The sequence below is a fragment of the Somniosus microcephalus genome, unplaced genomic scaffold (assembly GCF_052327205.1).
Source record: "Somniosus microcephalus isolate GS21.2 unplaced genomic scaffold, FLI_Smic_1.0 unresolved_chr2, whole genome shotgun sequence".
Lineage (NCBI taxonomy): Eukaryota > Metazoa > Chordata > Chondrichthyes > Squaliformes > Somniosidae > Somniosus > Somniosus microcephalus.
The window spans coordinates 14,452,464-14,473,940 of NW_028225180.1; the positions used below are offsets into that span (position 1 = coordinate 14,452,464).

A 21,477-nucleotide genomic window follows, 5' to 3' on the forward strand; every position below is an offset into this window, starting at 1 on the left:
TGCTTCATCAATGACCTTCCCTCCAACATAAGGTCAGAAAGGGGGATGTTCGCTGATGATTGCACAGTGTTCAGTGCCATTCATAACTCCTCAGATAATGAAGCAGTCCATGCCCACATGCAACAAGACCTGGATGACGTTCAGGCTTGGGCTGATAAGTGGCAGGTAACATTCATGCCACAGAAGTGCCAGGCACATGACTATCTCCAACAAGTGAGAGTCCAACCACCTCCCCTTGACATTCAACAGCATTACCATCGCCGAATCCCCCACCATCAACATCCTGGGGTCACCATTAACCAGAAACTGAACTGGACCAACCACATAAATACTGTGGCAACAAGAGCAGGTCAGAGGCTGGGTATTCTGCGGTGAGTGTCTCACCTCCTGACTCCCCAAAGCCTTTCCACCATCCACAAGGCACAAGAGGACTGGTTGGGCCTCTGTTCAAGGTAGAAGTAGAGCGCCCTCAGGCCATTCTGGTGGGGGATGGAGGTGTAGAGGGATTGGACGTCCATCGTGACAAGGAGACGGTTGGGGCCAAGAAACTGGAAACTGTTAAAGTGGCGGAGGGCATCAGAAGAGTCGCGGATGTAGGTGGGAAGAGACTGGACAAGGGGAGAAAAGATGGAGTCGAGATAGGAAGAGATAAGTTCCGTGGGGCAAGAACAGGCTGATACAATGGGTCTACCAGGGCAGTCCTGTTTGTGGATCTTGGGAAGGAGGTAGAAGCGGGCTGTGCGGGAAGGGGAACTACGAGGTTGGTGGCCATGGAGGGAAGATCACCAGGGGAGATGAGAGACAGTCTTGGAAATGATGGCTTGATGTTCGCTAGTGGGGCAGCAAAACGATGTTTGATTCTAACTCTCTCTCTCTCTCTCTCTCTCCCTCTCTCTGGATCCCTCTCTCTGTCTCTGTCTCTCTCTCTGTCTCACTCTCTGTCTCTTGCTGTCTCTCTCTTTCTCTGTCCCTCTCACTTTCTGTCTCTTTCTCCATCTCTCTCTGTCTGCCTCTTTATCTGTATCTCTCTCTGTGTCTCTCTCTCTGTCTCTCTTTCTCTGTCTCTTGCTGTCTGCCTCTTTATCTCTCTCTGTCTCTCGCTCTCACTCTCTGTGTGTCTCTCTCTGTGTCTCCCTTTCTGTGTCTCTGTCTCTCTTTCTGTGTGTCTCTCTCTCTGTCTCTCTTTTTTCTCCATCAGTCAGCAGGTATACAAATGCCTTTGCCTTCACACAGTTGTGTGGCGTTTTCTGCGCGCCCTGGAACGGGCTAATCATGGACCGGCACAAACGTGGAGCTCGATCGACGGATGCTGCCTCAGGTAATCCAGGTGTGAACACTCAGCTCCCTCCCAGTCTCAGGTAATCCAGGTGTGAACACTCAGCTCCCTCCCAGTCTCAGGTAATCCAGGTGTGAACACTCAGCTCCCTCCCAGTCTCAGGTAATCCAGGTGTGAACACTCAGCTCCCTCCCAGTCTCAGGTAATCCAGGTGTGAACACTCAGCTCCCTCTCAGTCTCAGGTAATTCTGGTGCGAACACTCAGCTCCCTCCCAGTCTCAGGTAATCCAGGTGTGAACACTCAGCTCCCTCCCAGTCTCAGGTAATCCAGGTGTGAACACTCAGCTCCCTCCCAGTCTCAGGTAATCCAGGTGTGAACACTCAGCTCCCTCCCAGTCTTAGGTAATCCAGGTGTGAACACTCAGCTCCCTCCCAGTCTCGGGTAATCCAGGTGTGAACACTCAGCTCCCTCCCAGTCTCAGGTAATCCAGGTGTGAACACTCAGCTCCCTCCCAGTCTCGGGTAATCCTGGTGCGAACACTCAGCTCCCTCCCAGTCTCAGGTAATCCAGGTGTGAACACTCAGCTCCCTCCCAGTCTCAGGTAATCCAGGTGTGAACACTCAGCTCCCTCCCAGTCTTAGGTAATCCAGGTGTGAACACTCAGCTCCCTCCCAGTCTCAGGTAATCCAGGTGTGAACACTCGGCTCCCTCCCAGTCTTAGGTAATCCAGGTGTGAACACTCAGCTCCCTCCCAGTCTCAGGTAATCCAGGTGTGAACACTCAGCTCCCTCCCAGTCTCGGGTAATCCAGGTGTGAACACTCAGCTCCCTCCCAGTCTCAGGTAATCCAGGTGTGAACACTCAGCTCCCTCCCAGTCTCAGGTAATCCAGGTGTGAACACTCAGCTCCCTCCCAGTCCCAGGTAATCCAGGTGTGAACACTCAGCTCCCTCCCAGTCTCAGGTAATCCAGGTGTGAACACTCAGCTCCCTCCCAGTCTCAGGTAATCCAGGTGTGAACACTCAGCTCCCTCCCAGTCTTAGGTAATCCAGGTGTGAACACTCAGCTCCCTCCCAGTCTCAGGTAATCCAGGTGTGAACACTCAGCTCCCTCCCAGTCTCAGGTAATCCAGGTGTGAACACTCAGCTCCCTCCCAGTCTCAGGTAATCCAGGTGTGAACACTCAGCTCCCTCCCAGTCTTAGGTAATCCAGGTGTGAACACTCAGCTCCCTCCCAGTCTCAGGTAATCCAGGTGTGAACACTCAGCTCCCTCCCAGTCTCAGGTAATCCAGGTGTGAACACTCAGCTCCCTCCCAGTCTCAGGTAATCCAGGTGTGAACACTCAGCTCCCTCCCAGTCTCAGGTAATCCTGGTGCGAACACTCAGCTCACTCCCAGTCTCAGGTAATCCAGGTGTGAACACTCAGCTCCCTCCCAGTCTTAGCTAATCCAGGTGTGAACACTCAGCTCCCTCCCAGTCTCAGGTAATCCAGGTGTGAACACTCAGCTCCCTCCCAGTCTCGGGTAATCCAGGTGTGAACACTCAGCTCCCTCCCTGACAGCCTACATCCACGGGTTCTAAAAGAGGTGGCTGAGAGATAGTGGATGCATTGGTTGTGATCTTCCAAACTTCCCTAGACTCTTGAATGGTCCCAGCGGATTTGAAGGTAGCAAATGTAACATCGCTATTCAAGAAAGGAGGGAGAGAGAAAACAGGGAACTATAGGCCAAATCCATTGTTAAGGAAGTGGTATCAGGGCACTTAGAAAATCATAACATGATTCGGCAGAGTCAACATGGTTTTATGAAAGGGAAATATTGTTTGACAAATTTATTAGAGCTTTTTGAGGATGTAACTAGCAGGGTAGATAGAGGGGAACCAGTAGATGTACTATATTTAGATTTCCAAAAGGCATTCGATAAGCTGCCAAATAAAAGGTTATTACACAAGATATGGGCTCATGGGGCTGGGGGTAATATAGTAGCATGGATAGAGGATTGGTTAATGGACATAAAACAGAGAATAGAGATAAATGGGTCTTTTTCAGGTTGGCGGGCTGTAACTCGTGGGGTACCGCAAGGATCAGTGTTGGGGTCTCAGATATTTACAATCTATATTAATGACCTAGATGAAGGGACCGAGTGCGATGTATCCAAGTTTGCTGACAATATAAAGCTGGGTGGGACAGTAAACTGGGGCGAGGCCATGGAGGGATTTGAAAAACACGGATGAGAATTTTAAAATTGGGACGTTGCTTAACCGGGAGCCAATGTAGGTCAGCGAGCACAGGGTAGGTGATGGGTGAACGGGACTTGGTGCGAGTTAGGACACGGGCAGCCGAGTTTTGGATGACCTCAAGTGTGGAAGTAAAGGTCAATTTAGATGCAGCGACCTCTGAACTGTTGAACTCAGACTGACCTTGAAGCAATGGTCAGCTCAGACAATAAACCTAATTATAAGACATTTCCGTGCCTACTGCAGGGATTGTAAGTAGTGTAGCAGGATATCATCTCCGATCAGCTCCGATGGATGGGTCACATCGTCCGCATGCCCGATACGAGACTCCCAAAACAAGCACGCTACTCGGAGCTCCGGCACGGCAAGAGAGCCCCAGGTGGGCAGAGGAAACGCTTCAAGGACACCCTCAAAGCCTCCTTGAAAAAGTGCAACATCCCCACCGACACCTGGGAATCCCTGGCCCAAGACCGCACAAAGTGGAGGAGAAGCAATCCGGGAAGGCGCCGAACACCTCGAGTCTCTTCGCCAGGAGCGAGCGGAAGCCAAGCGCGGGCAGCGCAAGGAGCGCATGTCAACCCAAGCACCCCACCCACCCGCCCCTTCAACCACCGTCTGCCCCACCTGTAACAGAGACTCTAGGTCCCGCATTGGACTCATCAGTCACCTGAGAACTCATTTTTAATGTGGAAGCAAGTCATCCTCGGTTCCGAGGGACTGCCTAAGAAGAAGAAGAAGAAGAGGATAACATCCGCAAATAGGTACAATTAGAGAAGGTCCGTCAGTTCATTCACTAGAAGGAAGGCTTTGAGGGTAAGCACCTGCCTGAGAAAGACCATAGATCAGGAATGTTACGGAATGTTATGTTAGCGAGAGGATTCGAGTACAGGAACAAGGATGCCTTGCTGCAGTTGTACAGGGCCTTGGTGAGACCACACCTTGAGTATTGTGTGCAGTTTTGGTCGCCTTATATGAGGAAGGATGTTCTTGCCATGGAGGGAGTGCAGCGAAGATTCACCAGACTGATACCTGGGATGGCAGGAATGACGTGTGAGGAGAGATTGGGTTGATTGGGTTTGTATTCGCTAGAGTTTAGAAGAATGAGAGAGGATCTCATTGAAACTTATAACATTTTAACAGGACTAGACAGACTAGATGCAGGAAGGATGTTCCCGATGGTCAGGGAGTCCAGAACCAGGGGTCACAGTCTAAGGATAAGGGGTAAGCCATTTAGGACAGAGATGAGGAGGAATTTCTTCACCCAGAGAGTGGTGAACCTGTGGAATTCTCTACCACAGAAGGCAGTAGAGGCCAATTCATTAAATATATTCAAGAAGGAGTTGGATATATTTCTTAAGGCTAAAGGGATCAAGGGATAAGGGGAGAAGGCAGGGACAGGGTACTGAGTTTGGATGATCAGCCATGATCGCATTGAATGGCGGAGCAGGCTCGAGGGGCCAAATGGCCAACTCCTGCTCCTATCTTCTATGTTTCTATGTAATCAAGTTAGAGAGTTACGGATCGGTGACTGCAAGGACACCCCTTGCGAATAGAAGGTTAAAGGTGTGAGCTAATTGACCTGGGATCAAGTCCACAGAGGTAGAGCTCTCTGTAGGATGGGTTGGGGTACAGGGGATTTGGGGAAGTGCCTACCTCTCCGGGACGAGCTGGGGTCCAGGGCGGTTTTTGAGGAGCACCGAGCCCCGATTGAGATGTTTGATTGTCCCTCCTCTTTCTCGTCCTCCCCTCAGATTCCGCCGCCGCGCAGCGACTGGCCGACATGAAGTCGGCGGTGCTCTCCCTCGCCATCACCGTAACGCAGTGCGTCCTCTTCTCGCTCTGCGCCGCCGTCCCCGTGCTGCAGGTGCAGTACCTGACCTTCGTCCTTCAGGTGGTCAACCGCTCGTTCCTGTACGGGGGCCACGCCGCGTTCATCGCCGCCACGTAAGTCACACACGCGACATTCACGGAGGAGAGACCCCCCCGTTCGGGCGCAAAGATCTGGGATGCCGAGATGGATGGGAGTGGGGGGGGAATTTCCCATCGTTGGTGCCCCCAGCGGGAGGCGCTTCTGGGGCACAAATGGCTTTTACCCCACCGAGTCACTAACCGCACCTCCCCGCAAAAAAATAGCCCCTCGCGCCCCCCGCAGCAGCACCGCGCGATGTTACCGACTGCTGCGGGGGGGTCATAGAGACATAGAAACAGAAACATAAAAACATAGACGATAGGAGCAGGAGTCGGCCATTCGGCCCCTCGAGCCTGCTCCGCCATTCAATGAGATCATGGCTGATCATCCAAACTCAGTACCCTGTCCCTGCTTTCTCCCCATATCCCTTGATCTCTTTAGGCTTAAGAAATATATCTAACTCCTTCTTGAATATATTTAGCTAGCTGGGGAGCCCCGCGTTGCGAGGGCAATTTTGGGGCGCTTGGTCTCCCTGCCCCTGTGTGTCCCCCCTCTCCCTGTCATGTCCTCTCCCTGTCCTATCCCTCCCTCCCCTCCCCTCCTCTCCCTCCCCTCCCCTGTCTCCCTCCCTCCCTCCCCTCGCCCACCCCCACCCCCGCTCCCCTCTGTCCCTCTCTCCGGCCCCTCCCCCTGCCTAGCGCCTGAGGTCCGGAGCTGAGGTCCCCCGCGTATGGCGCGGCTGATGGACGGCCGCTGTGGGCGGGCGGGCGGCGCATGCGCGGTCAGTGGGCAATTTTGGGGCGCTTGGTCTCCCTGCCCCTGTGTGTCCCCCCTGTCCCTGTCATGTCCTCTCCCTGTCCTATCCCTCCCTCCCCTCCTCTCCCTCCCCTCCCCTCCTCTCCCTCCCCTCCCCTCCCCTCCTCTCCCTCCCTCCCCTTGCCTCCCCCGCTCCCCTCTGTCCCTCTCTCCAGCCCCTCCCCCTGCCTAGCGCCTGAGGTCCGGAGCTGAGGTCCCCCGCGTATCGCGCGGCTGATGGACGGCCGCTGTGGGCGGGCGGGCGGCGCATGCGCGGTCAGTGCGGGCGGCGCGAGCCCCCCGCGATTTCCCGAGGCTCGCCCCCCCCCGCGATTTCCCGAGGCTCTCCCCCCCCCCCCCGCGATTTCCCGAGGCTCTCCCCCCCCCCCCCACCGCGATTTCCCGAGGCTCCCCCCCCCCCGCGATTTCCCGAGGCTCTCCCCCCCCCCCGTGATTTCCCGAGGCTCTTCCCCCCCCCCCCCGCGATTTCCCGAGGCTCTCCCCCCCCCCCCGCGATTTCCCGAGGCTCTCCCCCCCCCCCCCCACTATTAAATTGTTATTTAATTCCCTAACACATCATTAAAATATTTACCTTAGTTCCCTAACACACAGTAAGTGTGGGGGAAAAAATTGTGAAAAATCAAGATGGCGGCCACTCACCTCGGTTCAGAAGGATAAGGCCCGCCCACACACGCACCGATTGGTCGACCGGTCAGGTCACCGAAGCGTAGGATTGGTCAATCGTCGAGTCACTCGACTGTAGGAAGGAACCCGCCGTCCGATTGGTGGACCTCGACGTCACACGGTCGCTAATGAGATGCTAATGAGCGGAACGCTGAACGTTTTTGGGATACCACGGGCGGGATTTTTGTCCGGCCGAAACGTAAATATGCCTATGAGTGGTCCGGAATCGCAAGCTTTCTTTTGAGGCGACGCGCGCGTCGGTACGCTCTGTAACTTTCAAACGTATGGAGAACGGACGGACAGACAGACAGACATCGGGACAGACATCGGGACAGACAGACAGAAGAGCTCTTTTATATATATAGATGAATTGTCCTCTACTGCCTTCTGTGGTAGAGAATTCCACAGGCTCACCACTCTCTGGGTGAAGAAATTCCTCCTCATTTCTGTCCTAAATTACCTACCCCTTATCCTTAGACTGTGACCCCTGGTTCTGGACTCCCCCGCCATCGGGAACATCCTTCCTGCATCTAGTCTGTCTAGCCCTGTTAGAATTTTTTAAGTTTCAATAAGATCCCCTCTCATTCTTCTAAACTCCAGCGAGTACCAGCCCAATCGACCCAATCTCTCCTCGTACGTCATTCCTGCCATCCCAGGTATCAGTCTGGTGAATCTTCGCTGCACTCCCTCCATGGCAAGAACATCCTTCCTCAGATAAGGCGACCAAAACTGCACACGATACTCAAGGTGTGGTCTCACCAAGGCCCTGTACAACTGCAGCAAGACATCCTTGCTCCTGTACTCGAACACTCTTGCTACGAAGGCCAACATACCATTTGCCTTCTTAACCGCCTGCTGCACCTGCATGCTTACCTTCAGCGACTGGTGCACAAGGACACCCAGGTCTCGTTGCACTTCCCCTTCTCCCAACCTATTGCCGTTCAGATAATAATCTGCCTTCTTGATCAGTGAGGCCGGCCGACATGAAAAAATCGCCGAATTGAGAAAAACAATAATTCCGAGCACCGGACGCGGCACTCGCGTGCCCCGGTGCGCCGGCAGAGGCCAAATAAAAACCACAGAGCTCGCAGCGGGGGAAGCCCTTCACCTTAATTGAGGGAAGAGCCCCCTGAAATGTGGCAGCGCCACCCATGGCCACGGGGGCGGGGGGGCTGCTGAGCACAGCGCCCCGGATCGGGACATTCCCCACCTTGTGCGCTCCGAGAGACAAGGCAGAGCGCTTGGTCGAGCGCTTGCTCTTCCCTCTCGGAGCGAGGATAAAAATGGGAATTTCTTGACTCCGCGCCGGAGTCCATTCAGACTCCCGCGCGCACACACACAGATTGAAAATGCTGCAGTTCAGAGGGACCTGGGGGTCCTTGTGCATGAAACACAAAAAGTTAGCGTGCAGGTACAGCAAGTAATCAAAAAGGCAAATGGAATGTTGGCCTTTATTGCAAGGGGGTTGGAGTATAAAAGCAGGGAAGTCCTGCTACAACTGTACAGGGTATTGGTGAGACCACACCTGGAGTACTGCGTACAGTTTTGGTCTCCTTGCATTGGAGGAAGTTCAGAGACGATTCACTCGGTTAATTCCTGAGATGAGGGGGTTGACTTATGAAGAAAGGTTGAGCAGGTTGGGCCTATACTCGTTGGAGTTTAGAAGAATGAGAGGTGATCTTATTGAAACATATAAGATACTGAGGGGGCTCGACAAGGTAGATGCAGAGAGGATGTTTCCCCTCGTGGGGGAATCTAGAACTAGGGGGCATAGTTTCAGAATAAAGGGTCGCCCTTTTAGAACTGAGATGAGGAGGAATTTCTTCTCTCAGAGGGTCGTAAATCTGTGGAATTCTCTGACCCGGAGAGCCGTGGAGGCTGGGTCAGTGAATATATTTAAGGTGGAGGTAGACACATGTTTGCAAGATAAGGGAGTGAAGGGTTATGGGGAGCGGGCAGGGAAGTGGCTTTGAGCCCAAGATCAGCCATGATCTTATTGAATGGCAGAGCAGGCTCGAGGGGCCAAGTGGCCTATTCCTGCTCCTATTTCTTATTTTCTTATGATCTTACACCAACGTGTTCACTGAGCTGCACGGCCGCGGGACCACGTGATTGGGTGTTAAATTTCGCACGTGCGCGAAACTGTGCATGGGTCACGCCACCCTTTAAAAATGAAAGACTCGCATTTCCACAGCGCCTTTCACGGCCTCCGGACGCCCCCCAATGCGCTTTACAGCCAATCAAGTACTTTTTGAAGCGCAGTCACTGTTGTAACATCGGAAACGCGGCAGGCAATTTGCGCACAGCAAGCTCCCACAAACAGCAGCGAGATAACTGACCAGATCATCTGTTTCAGATGTTGATTCAGGGATAAACATTGGCCCCAGGGCACCGGGGAGAACTCCCCTGCTATTCTTCAAAATAGGGATCTTTTACATCCACCCGAGAGAGCAGATGGGGCCTCGGTTTAATGTCCCGTCCGAAAGATGGCACCCCCTCAGTACTGCCCCTCCGACAGTGCAGCACTCCCTCAGTACGGCCCCTCCGACAGTGCAGCACTCCCTCAGTACTGCCCCTCTGACAGTGCGGCGCTCCCTCAGTACGGCCCCTCCGACAGTGCAGCACTCCCTCAGTACGGCCCCTCCGACAGTGCAGCGCTCCCTCAGTACTGCCCCTCCGACAGTGCAGCGCTCCCTCAGTACTGCCCCTCCGACAGTGCAGCACTACCTCAGTGCGGCCCCTCCGACTGCAGCGCTCCCTCAGTACCGCACTGGAGTGTTAGCCGCGACTTTTGTGCGCAAGTCTAATGGGGACGCGCACCCAAAAACAAATTAGGGGTACATTGACACACACACCGTTAGATCTGGGACTCAGAGACCAGGAGTCCATGCACACACCCTCACACACACTGCACACACACACACCCTCACACACACACACACACACTCACACACACTCACACACACACACACACTCACACACACCCTCACACACACCGCACACACACACACCCTCACACACACACACACACTCACACACACTCACACACACACACTCACACACACTCTCACACACACACACACTCACACCCACACACTCACACACACTCTCACACACACTCACACACACTCTCACACACACACACTCACACACACTCTCACACACACACACACTCACACCCACACACTCACACACACTCTCACACACACTCACACACACTCTCACACACACACTCACACACACACACTCACACACACTCTCACACACACACACACTCACCCACACACTCACACACACTCTCACACACACTCACACACACTCTCACACACACACACACACACACACACGATATTGTGGCTATCACGGAGACATGGTTGAGGGAGGGTCAGGACTGGCAGCTGAATATTCCGGGGTATAGAATCTTCAGGCGAGACAGAGGGGGGGGTAAAAGGGGAGGGGGTGTTGCAATATTAATTAAGGAGTCTATTACTGCTGTAAGGAGGGATGATATATTAGCGGGTTCCTCTAATGAGGCCATATGGGTAGAACTTAAAAACAAAAGGGGGCAAGCACCTTGCTGGGAGTGTACTATAGGCCCCCAAACAGCCAGGGGGAGATAGAGGAACAGATATGCAGGCAAATCTCAGAGAAGTGCGAAAATAATAGGGTAATAATAGTGGGGGATTTCAACTTCCCCAATATAAATTGGGATAGTCAGAGTGTGAAAGGCTTGGAGGGTGAAAAATTCTTAAAGTGCATTCAGGAAAGCTTTTTGAGCCAACATGTAGAAGGTCCTACAAGAGAGGGAGCGGTGCTGGACCTAATTCTAGGGAATGGAGACGGGCAGGTGGTGGACGTGTCTGTAGGAGAGCATTTTGGCGATAGTGACCACAATTCGGTGAGATTTAAGGTGGTCATGGAAAAAGACAAAGACGGCCCGGAAATAAGGGTTCTAAATTGGGGGAAGGCAGATTTTAATAAGATAAGACAGGATCTGGCCAAAGTGGACTGGGAGCAGCTACTTATAGGAAAATCCACATCAAAACAGTGGGAGGCTTTCAGAAGGGAAATAGAGAGAGTACAACACCAACATGTTCCTGTAAGGGTCAAGGGTGGGACCAACAAGCAAAGGGAACCTTGGATGACAAAGGACATACAAAAATGCATTAGGAAAAAAAGGGGGGCTTTTGGCAGTTACAAAAGACAAAAGACGGTGGAAGCCCTAGAGGAGTATAAGAGGTGCAGGGGCATACTTAAAAAGGAAATTAGGAGGGCGAGGAGGGGCCATGAAATAACACTGGCGAGCAAGATAAAGGAAAATCCTAAGATGTTTTATAAGTATATTAAGGGCAAGAGGATAACCAGGGAAAGGGTAGGGCCCATTAGGGACCAAAGTGGCAAGCTGTGTGTAGAGCCAGAAGAAGTAGGTGGGGTTTTAAATGAATTTTTTGCCTCCGTGTTCACTGTGGAGAAAGATGATGTAGGCATAGAAATCGGGCAAGGGGACTGTGACATACTTGAACATATTAGCATCGAGAGGGAGGAGGTACTAGCGGTTTTAGCAGGCCAAAAAGTGGATAAATCCCCAGGCCCGGACGAGATGTATCCCAGGCTGTTGTGTGAGGCAAGGGAGGAGATTGCGGGGGCTCTGACACAAATTTTCAGAACCTCTCTGGCCACAGGGGATGTACCAGAGGACTGGAGAACAGCTAACGTAGTACCATTATTCAAGAAGGGTAGCAGGGATAAACCAGGGAATTACAGGCCAGTGAGCCTAACATCTGTGGTAGGGAAATTATTGGAAAAAATTCTGAGGGACAGAATTAGTCTCCACTTGGAGAGGCAAGGATTAATCGGGGATAGTCAGCATGGCTTTGTCAAGGGTAAATCATGTCTGACCAATCTGATTGAATTTTTCGAGGGGGTGACTAGCTGTGTAGATGAGGGAAATGCTGTGGATGTGGTTTACATGGACTTCAGTAAAGCTTTTGACAAAGTCCCGCATAGGAGACTGGTCAAGAAGGTAAGAGCCCATGGGATCCAGGGGGCCTTGGCGCGTTGGATCCTAAACTGGCTGAGTGGCAGGAGGCAGAGGGAGATGGTCGAAGGTTGCTTTTGTGACTGGAAGCCTGTGTCCAGTGGGGTACCTCAGGGATCGGTGCTGGGTCCCTTGCTGTTTGTGATCTACATTAACGATTTGGATGAGAATGTAAAGGGTATGATCAGTAAGTTCGCGGATGACACGAAAATTGGTGGGGTGGTAAATTGCGAGGAGGAAAGTCTCAGGCTACAGGACGATATTAACGGGTTGGTCAGATGGGCGGAAAAGTGGCAAATGGAATTTAACCCGGAAAAATGCGAGGTGATGCATTTTGGACGGTCAAATAAGGCAAGGGAATACACAATGGGTGGTAGGGCCCTAGGAAGTACAGAGGGTCAGAGGGACCTTGGTGTACATGTACATAGATCCCTGAAGGCAGCGGAGCAGGTAGATAAGGTGGTTAAAAAGGCATATGGGATACTTGCCTTCATTAGCAGAGGCATAGAATATAAGAGTAGGGAGGTTATGATGGAGCTGTACAAAACGCTGGTGAGGCCACAGCTGGAGTACTGTGTGCAGTTCTGGTCGCCTCACTATAGGAAGGATGTGATTGCTCTGGAGAGGGTGCAGAGAAGATTCACCAGGATGTTACCTGGGATGGAGCGCCTTAGCTATGAAGAGAGACTCTACAGGCTGGGGTTGTTTTCCTTGGAGCAAAGGAGGCTGAGGGGGGACCTGATTGAGGTGTACAAAATGATGAGGGGCATAGATAGGGTAGATAAAGAGGAACTTTTCCCCTTAGTAGGGGGGTCAATAACAAGGGGGCACAGATTCAGGGTAAGGGGCAGGAGATTTAGGGGGGATTTGAGGAGGAACTTTTTCACCCAGAGGGTGGTTGGAAGCTGGAACTCACTGCCTGAAAGGGTGGTAGAGGCAGGAACCCTCACAACATTCAAGAAGCATTTGGATGAGCACTTGAAATGCCATTGCATACAAGGCTATGGACCAAATGCTGGAAAATGGGATTAGACTGGACAGGGATGGATGGGCGGCGCAGACACGATGGGCCGAAGGGCCTCTTTCTGTGCTGTAAAACTCTATGACTCTATGACTCTATGACACACACACACACACTCACACACACACACACTCACTCACACTCTCACACACACTCTCACACACACACACACACACACACTCTCTCTCAGACACTCTCTCAGACACTCACACACACTCTCACACGCACACTCTCACGCACACACACACACACACACACACTCACACACTCTCTCACACACACACACACACTCACACACACACACCCTCTCACACACACACTCACACACTCACAGTCATTCACACACTCTCATACACACTCACACTCACACACACACACACACACTCTCACACACACTCTCACACTCACTCACACTCACACACACACACTCACACACACTCACACTCACACAGACACGCACACTCACACACACTCACACACACTCTCACACACACACACGCACACACACGCGCACACACACACACACTCACACACTCACACCCACACACTCACACCCACACACACACACACACACACTCACACACACTCACTCACTCACTCACTCACTCACTCACTCACTCACTCACTCACATCTGGGACTCTTAGACCAGGCGTCCATTCAGACTCACACACACTGTGACATGGACGTGATGTTTCCCCTTGCGGAAGAGACCAAAACTAGGGGCCATGAACATAAGACTAATAAATAGGGAATTCAGGAGAATCTTCTTTACCCAGAGGGCGGTGAGAATGTGGAACTCGCTACCACAGGGTGTGGTTGAGGGGAATAGCGTCGATGCATTTAAGGAGAAGCTGGATGAACATACGAGGGAGAAAGGAATAGAAGGATACGGTGATGGGGTGAGATGAAGATGGGTGGGAGGAGGCTCGTGTGGAGCAGACACACCGGCACGGACCAGTTGTGCTGAACGGCCTTTTCCTGTGCTGTCGATTCGATGTCATTCTCTGAACCTCCTCCTCTCTCTGCTTGTTCCCCGCAGGTTCCCTACCTCACACTTTGGGAAGGTCTACGGGCTGCTGATGTCACTCTCGGCAGTTATCTCTCTGCTCCAGTACCCTTGCTTCGCTCTGGTCAAGGGACCCTTGCAAGACGACCCCTTGTATGTGAGTATCAGGGCGTATCGGGAGACCCGGCTCTCCCTGTGATCTGACCCCATCCCCCAGCTCCCCCGAAGGGTTCGGGATTGCCATCGCCTGAACACTAATTCTCTTTGGAGGGGACCAAGTGTAATATATCCAAGTTTGCTGATGATACAAAGCTGGGTGGGAATGTAAGTTGTGAGGAGGATGCAAGGAGGCTTCAAGGGGATATAGACAGGCTAAGTGAGTGGGCAAGAACATGGCAAATGGAATATAATGTGGAGAAACGTGAAGTTATCCACTTTGGTAGGAAAAACAGAAAAGCAGAGTATTTTTTAAATGGTGAGAGATTGGGAAATGTTGGTGTTCAGAGGGACCTGGGTGTCCTTGTACACGAATCACTGAAAGTTAACATGCAGGTACAGCAAGCAATTAGGAAAGTAAATGGTATGTTGGCCTTTATTACAAGAGGATTTGAGTATAAGAGTAAAGACGTCTTACTGCAATTATATAGGGCCCTGGTGAGACCACACCTGGAGTATTGTGTACAGCTCTGGTCTCCTTACCTAAGGAAGGATATACTTGCCATAGAGGGAGTGCAACGAAGGTTCACCAGACTGGTTCCTGGGATGGGGGGATTGTCCTATGAGGAGAGATTGAGTAGACTAGGCCTATATTCTCGAGAGTTTAGAAGAATGAGAGGAGATCTCATTGAAACATACAAAATTCTTACAGGGCTTGACAGGGTAGATGCAGGGAGGATGTTTCCCCTGGCTGGGGAGTCTAGAACCAGGGGTCACAGTCTCAGAATAAGGGGTCGGCCATTTAGGACTGAGATGAGGAGAAACTTCTTCACTCAGAGGGCGGTGAATCTTTGGAATTCTCTACCCCAGAGGGCTGTGGAGGCTCAGTCGTTGAGTATATTCAAGACAGAGATCAATAGATTTTTGGAATATTAAGGGAATCAAGGGATATGGGGATAGTGCGGGAAAGTGGAGATGAGGTAGAAGATCGGCCATGATCTTATTGAATGGCGGAGCAGGCTCGAGGGGCCGAATGGCCGACTCCTGCTCCTAATTTCTGATGTTCTCGTGTTCCTTTCTCCTTTCACACAGATGAACATCGGGTTCGTCGTCCTGGTGACCTTGGCTTACGCCCATCCCATCAACGTCTTCCTGCAGTGCCGACGGGAAACCCGGCAGAGAGGCGCAGCGAAGCCCCCCCGAGTGGAAGTGCTGGGCCTGGGAGAGAAGGACGATCTTACGGCGAGCGACACAGACATCTGAGCGGGACGTCTGGTTGGGGTGGGCAGTCTGCGGGTGGGGGGGGGTGGAGAGGGGGTATTGGGTGGACAGGGGGTGTGGGGTGGGTAGGGGGTGTGGGGTGGACAGGGGGTGAGGGGTGGACAGGAGGTGTGGGGTGGACAGGGGGTGTGGGGTGGACAGGGGGTGTTGGGGTGGACAGGGGGTGTTGGGTGGACAGGGGGTGTTGGGTGGACAGGGGGTGTTGGGGTGGACAGGGGGTGTTGGGGTGGGCAGGGGGTGTGGGGTGGACAGGGGGTGTTGGGGTGGACAGGGGTTGAGGGGTGGACAGGGGGTGTTGGGGTGGACAGGGGGTGTTGGGGTGGACAGGGGGTGTTGGGGTGGACAGGGGGTGTTGGGTGGACAGGGGGTGTTGGGGTGGACGGGGTGTGGGGGGGACAGGGGGTGTGGGGTGGACAGGGGGTGTTGGGGTGGACGGGGTGAGGGGTGGACGGGGTGAGGGGTGGACAGGGGGTGAGGGGTGGACAGGGGGTGAGGGGTGGACAGGGGGTGAGGGGTGGACAGGGGGTGAGGGGTGGACAGGGGGTGAGGGGTGGACAGGGGGTGAGGGGTGGACAGGGGGTGTTGGGTGGACAGGGGGTGTTGGGGTGGACAGGGGGTGTGGGGTGGGCAGGGGGTGTTGGGGTGGACAGGGGGTGAGGGGTGGACGGGGTGAGGGGTGGACGGGGTGAGGGGTGGACAGGGGGTGAGGGGTGGACAGGGGGTGAGGGGTGGACAGGGGGTGAGGGGTGGACAGGGGGTGAGGGGTGGACAGGGGGTGAGGGGTGGACAGGGGGTGTTGGGTGGACAGGGGGTGTTGGGTGGACGGGGTGTGGGGTGGACAGGGGGTGTGGGGTGGACAGGGGGTGTGGGGTGGACAGGGGGTGGTGGGTGGTCAGGGGGTGTGGGGTGGACAGGGGGTGTTGGGGTGGACAGGGGGTGTGGGGTGGACAGGGGGTGGTGGGTGGTCAGGGGGTGTTGGGGTGGACAGGGGGTGCTGGGTGGACAGGGGGTGCTGGGTGGACAGGGGGTGTGGGGTGGACAGGGGGTGTTGGGGTGGACAGGGGGTGTTGGGTGGACAGGGGTTTTGGGGTGGACAGGGGGTGTTGGGTGGACAGGGGGTGTTGGGTGGACAGGGGGTGTTGGGGTGGACAGGGGGTGTTGGGTGGACAGGGGGTGTTGGGGTGGACAGGGGGTGTGGGGTGGACAGGGGGTGTGGGGTGGACAGGGGGTGAGGGGTGGACAGCGGGTGTTTGGGTGGACAGGGGGTGTGGGTTGGACAGGGGGTGTTGGGGTGGACAGGGGGTGTTGGGTGGACAGGGGGTGTAGGGTGGACAGGGGGTGTGGGGTGGACAGTGGGTGCGGGGTGGACAGGGGGTGAGGGGTGGACAGGGGGTGTGGGGTGGACAGGGGGTGTGGGGTGGACAGGGGGTGTGGGGTGGACAGGGGGTGTGGGGTGGACAGTGGGTGCGGGGTGGACAGTGGGTGCGGGGTGGACAGGGGGTGCGGGGTGGACAGGGGGTGTGGGGTGGACAGGGGGTGTGGGGTGGACAGTGGGTGCGGGGTGGACAGGGGGTGTGGGGTGGACAGGGGGTGCGGGGTGGGTCTGGGGGTGTTGGGTGGGTTTACAGCGATTCCCAAGCATATCATTTTTAAAATAACAGACCCATTGCAAACTCTGCAGTTTCCCAGGATACCGGAGACTGTCCCGCTCTGGGATGTTTTGTTCAGAAGACAGGCTCAATGAGAGATTAGAAACAGTGATAGTTCTTATTAAGCAAACTGCTTTGTTTTAATCCGGGAGATCATCCAACGCAAATAGTCCTCTTCCTCCCCTCTCTCCTTCTCCCCTTCCCTCTCTCCTCCCCTTCCCTCTCTCCTTCTCCCCTCCCTCTCTCCTTCTCCCCTTCCCTCTCTCCTCCCCTCCCTTCTCCCCTTCTCCCCTTCCCTCTCTCCTTCTCCCCTCCCTCTCTCCTCCCCTTCCCTCTCTCCTTCTCCTCTCCCCTTCTCCCCTTCCCTCTCTCCTTCTCCCCTTCCCTCTCTCTCCTTCTCCCCTTCCCTCTCTCCTTCTCCCCTTCCCTCTCTCCTTCTCCCCTTCCCTCTCTCCGCCCCTGCCCTCTCTCCTTCTCCCCTTCCCTCTCTCCTTCACCCCTTCCCTCTCTCCTTCTCCCCTTCCCTCTCTCCTTCTCCCCTTCCCTCTCTCCTTCTCCCCTCTCCCCTTCTCCCCTTCCCTCTCTCCTTCTCCCCTCCCCTCTCTCCTTCTCCCCTTCCCTCTCTCCTTCTCCCCTTCCCTCTCTCCTTCTCCCCTTCCCTCTCTCCTTCTCCCCTTCCCTCTCTCCTTCTCCCCTTCCCTCTCTCCTTCACCCCTTCCCTCTCTCCTCCCCTTCCCTCTCTCCTTCTCCCCTTCCCTCTCTCCTTCTCCCCTTCCCTCTCTCCTTCTCCCCTTCCCTCTCTCTCCTTCTCCCCTTCCCTCTCTCCTTCTCCCCTTCCCTCTCTCTCCTTCTCCCCTTCCCTCTCTCCTTCACCCCTTCCCTCTCTCCTCCCCTTCCCTCTCTCCTTCTCCCCTTCCCTCTCTCCTTCTCCCCTTCCCTCTCTCTCCTCCTCCCCTCCCCCCTCTCTCCTTCTCCCCTTCCCTCTCTCCTTCTCCCCTTCCCTCTCTCCTTCTCCCCTTCCCTATCTCCCTCTCCCCTTCCCTCTCTCTCCTTCTCCCCTTCCCTCTCTCCTTCTCCCCTTCCCTCTCTCCTTCTCCCCTTCCCTCTCTCCTTCTCCCCTTCCCTCTCTCCTTCTCCCCTTCCCTATCTCCTTCTCCCCTTCCCTCTCTTTCCTTCTCCCCGTCCCTCTCACCTTCCCCTTCTGTGCACAGTAACTCCAAGTGTGATATGGAGACCAGAACTGTGCACAGTGCTCCAAGTGTGGTTTAGCCAAGGTTCGATACAAGTTTAACGTATCTCTGCTTCTCTAACCCAGTGGATACGGGTCCGTATAAAAGGGACACAAAGCTTATAACAAGTCATTTGCTGAGCACCTTCCATCACCTCAGGACAACACGAAACCCGTGCCGGCCATTGAAGTACTGTTTTTTCTCCGCGCCCCCCGACTCCCGAAGTCTTGTAATGTAGGGGAAAGGCGGCAGCCAGTATGCGCACAGCAAGATTCCACGAAACAGTAATTTTCAATGACCAGATATTGAATTTTTTTTTTCTTAGCGAAGTTGGTCACGGGATAACTATTGGGGTCCCAGGACGTGGAGGAGAACTACCAGCAGCCCCTGCCCCGTCCCTCCACCCTCCCTGCTCTTCTTGCGATAGCGGCCCACGAGATCTTTTACGCCCGGCCTCGGGGGCTCTCAGCCTGACATCGATTAAGGAGGGTAGAAAAGGGGGTTGACGTAATAAAACGCACTACGTACTTGGTTTGTGCATAAAGGAAGGCTTTAATCAACTTGTTTCAGAACGTGGACGTCTAGTTGTACCTCACTAGTTCCTTGTCTTTACAAAATGTCCCTGAAAAGCTGGGGCCGACGCCCGAGTATTTATACTCCTTGGACGGCGCCACCAGCTGGCCGCCCAGTGTTATTTCATAAGTGCTTTCTTGACGATGAGATTTATGACAGGTGTTGGGCCGAGACCCCTCTTTGAAGTACTCGACCACGACTGTGCACTGACCAGAGATTTTTATTTTTGTATAATTCTTCAATCCAGTTTTTTTTTCAAAAAAATGACTGAAAGCTGACCAGAAAGTTGGAGCGACATTCGGTTTGTGTTCCAGTTCACCCATTTATTGGGGATTGTTTCCTGACGCCGTGGTTACTGGTGCCAGTATTAACCGAGCAAAGCTACCACCGCTTATCAACAGCGTATTAAAAACACATATTAAAATTTCAACAAAGATATCAATCCAGCGTCTCTCTGCTTTATTTTGATGGAGAAAGAGCAACACAGGTACAGCACGGGTTAGATACAGTGTAGAGCTCCCTCTACATCACCCTGACAGTGTGTCCCCACTTTATACCCAGTGTCAGCATCGAGCACTCCCAGGGCAGGAACAGCACGGGTTAGATACAGTGTAGAGCTCCCTCTACATTACCCTGACAGTGTGTCCCCCACTTTATACCCAGTGTCAGCATCGCGCGCTCCCAGGGCAGGTACAGCACAGGTTAGATACAGTATAGAGCTCCCTCTATATTACCCTGAAAGTGTGTCCCCACTTTATACCCAGTGTCAGCATCGAGCGCTCCCAGGGCAGGTACAGCACGGGTTAGATACAGTGTACAGCTCCCTCTACATTACCCTGACAGTGTGTCCGCACTTTATACCCAGTGTCAGCATCGAGCGCTCCCAGGGCAGGTACAGCATGGGTTAGATACAGTGTAGAGCTCCCTCTATATTACCCTGACAGTGTGTCCCCACTTTATACCCAGTGTCGTCATCGAGCGCTCCCAGGGCAGGTACAGCACGGGTTACATACAGTGTAGAGGTCCCTCTACATTACCATGACAGTGAGTCCCCCACTTTATACCCAGTGTCAGCATCGAGCGCTCCTGGGGCAGGTACAGCACGGGTTAGATACAGTGTAGAGCTCCCTCTACATTACCCTGACAGTGTGTCCCCACTTTATACCCAGTGTCAGCATCGAGCGCTCCCAGGGCAGGTACAGCACGGGTTAGATACAGTGTAGAGCTCCCTCTACATTACCCTGACAGCGTGTCCCCACTTTATACCAAGTGTCAGCATCGAGCGCTCCCAGGGCAGGTACAGCACAGGTTAGATACAGTGTAGAGCTCCCTCTACATTACCCTGACAGCGTGTCCCCACTTTATACCCAGTGTCAGCATCGAGCACTCCCAGGGCAGGTACAGCACAGGTTAGATACAGTGTAGAGCTCCCTCTACATTACCCTGACAGTGTGTCCCCCACTTTATACCTAGTGTCAGCATCGAGCGCTCCCAGGGCAGGTACAGCATGGGTTAGATACAGTGTAGAGCTCCCTCTACATTACCCTGACAGTGTGTCCCCACTTTATACCCAGTGTCAGCATCGAGCGCTCCCAGGGCAGGTACAGCACGGGTTAGATACAGTGTAGAGCTTCCTCTACATTACCCTGACAGTGTCCCCCCCACTTTATACCCAGTGTCAGCATCGAGCGCTCCCAGGGCAGGTACAGCACGGGTTAGATACAGTGTAGAGCTCCCTCTACATTACCCTGACAGTGTGTCCCCACTTTATACCCAGTGTCAGCATCGAGCGCTCCCAGGGCAGGTACAGCACGGGTTAGATACAGTGTAGAGCTCCCTCTACATTACCCTGACAGCGTGTCCCCACTTTATACCAAGTGTCAGCATCGAGCGCTCCCAGGGCAGGTACAGCACAGGTTAGATACAGTGTAGAGCTCCCTCTACATTACCCTGACAGCGTGTCCCCACTTTATACCCAGTGTCAGCATCGAGCACTCCCAGGGCAGGTACAGCACAGGTTAGATACAGTGTAGAGCTCCCTCTACATTACACTGACAGTGTGTCCCCCACTTTATACCTAGTGTCAGCATCGAGCGCTCCCAGGGCAGGTACAGCATGGGTTAGATACAGTGTAGAGCTCCCTCTACATTACCCTGACAGTGTGTCCCCACTTTATACCCAGTGTCAGCATCGAGCGCTCCCAGGGCAGGTACAGCACGGGTTAGATACAGTGTAGAGCTTCCTCTACATTACCCTGACAGTGTGTCCCCCACTTTATACCCAGTGTCAGCATCGAGCGCTCCCAGGGCAGGTACAGCACGGGTTAGATACAGTGTAGAGCTCCCTCTACATTACCCTGACAGTGTGTCCCCACTTTATACCCAGTGTCAGCATCGAGCGCTCCCAGGGCAGGTACAGCACGGGTTAGATACAGTGTAGAGCTCCCTCTACATTACCCTGACAGTGTGTCCCCCACTTTATACCCAGTGTCAGCATCGAGTGCTCCCAGGGCAGGTACAGCACGGGTTAGATACAGTGTAGAGCTCCCTCTACATTACCCTGACAGTGTGTCCCCCACTTTATACCCAGTGTCAGCATCGAGCGCTCCCAGGGCAGGTACAGCAC

At 53.8% G+C, this 21,477-nt stretch overlaps 1 protein-coding gene across 1 annotated transcript in view; it reads left to right on the forward strand.

Annotated features, from left to right (window-relative positions):
• Positions 1 to 19,294, forward strand: part of LOC147092172 (equilibrative nucleobase transporter 1-like) — a 59,333-nt gene extending 40,039 nt beyond the window's left edge. Inside the window, exons 6-10 of the mRNA XM_085975559.1 lie at positions 1,199 to 1,318; positions 5,262 to 5,454; positions 13,998 to 14,121; positions 15,213 to 15,401; positions 18,605 to 19,294. Coding sequence (XP_085831685.1) covers positions 1,199 to 1,318; positions 5,262 to 5,454; positions 13,998 to 14,121; positions 15,213 to 15,383 — 608 coding nt within the window. The 3' untranslated portion in view covers positions 15,384 to 15,401; positions 18,605 to 19,294. The remainder of the gene's footprint in view (positions 1 to 1,198; positions 1,319 to 5,261; positions 5,455 to 13,997; positions 14,122 to 15,212; positions 15,402 to 18,604) is intronic.
• Positions 19,295 to 21,477: the final 2,183 nt, after the last annotated feature.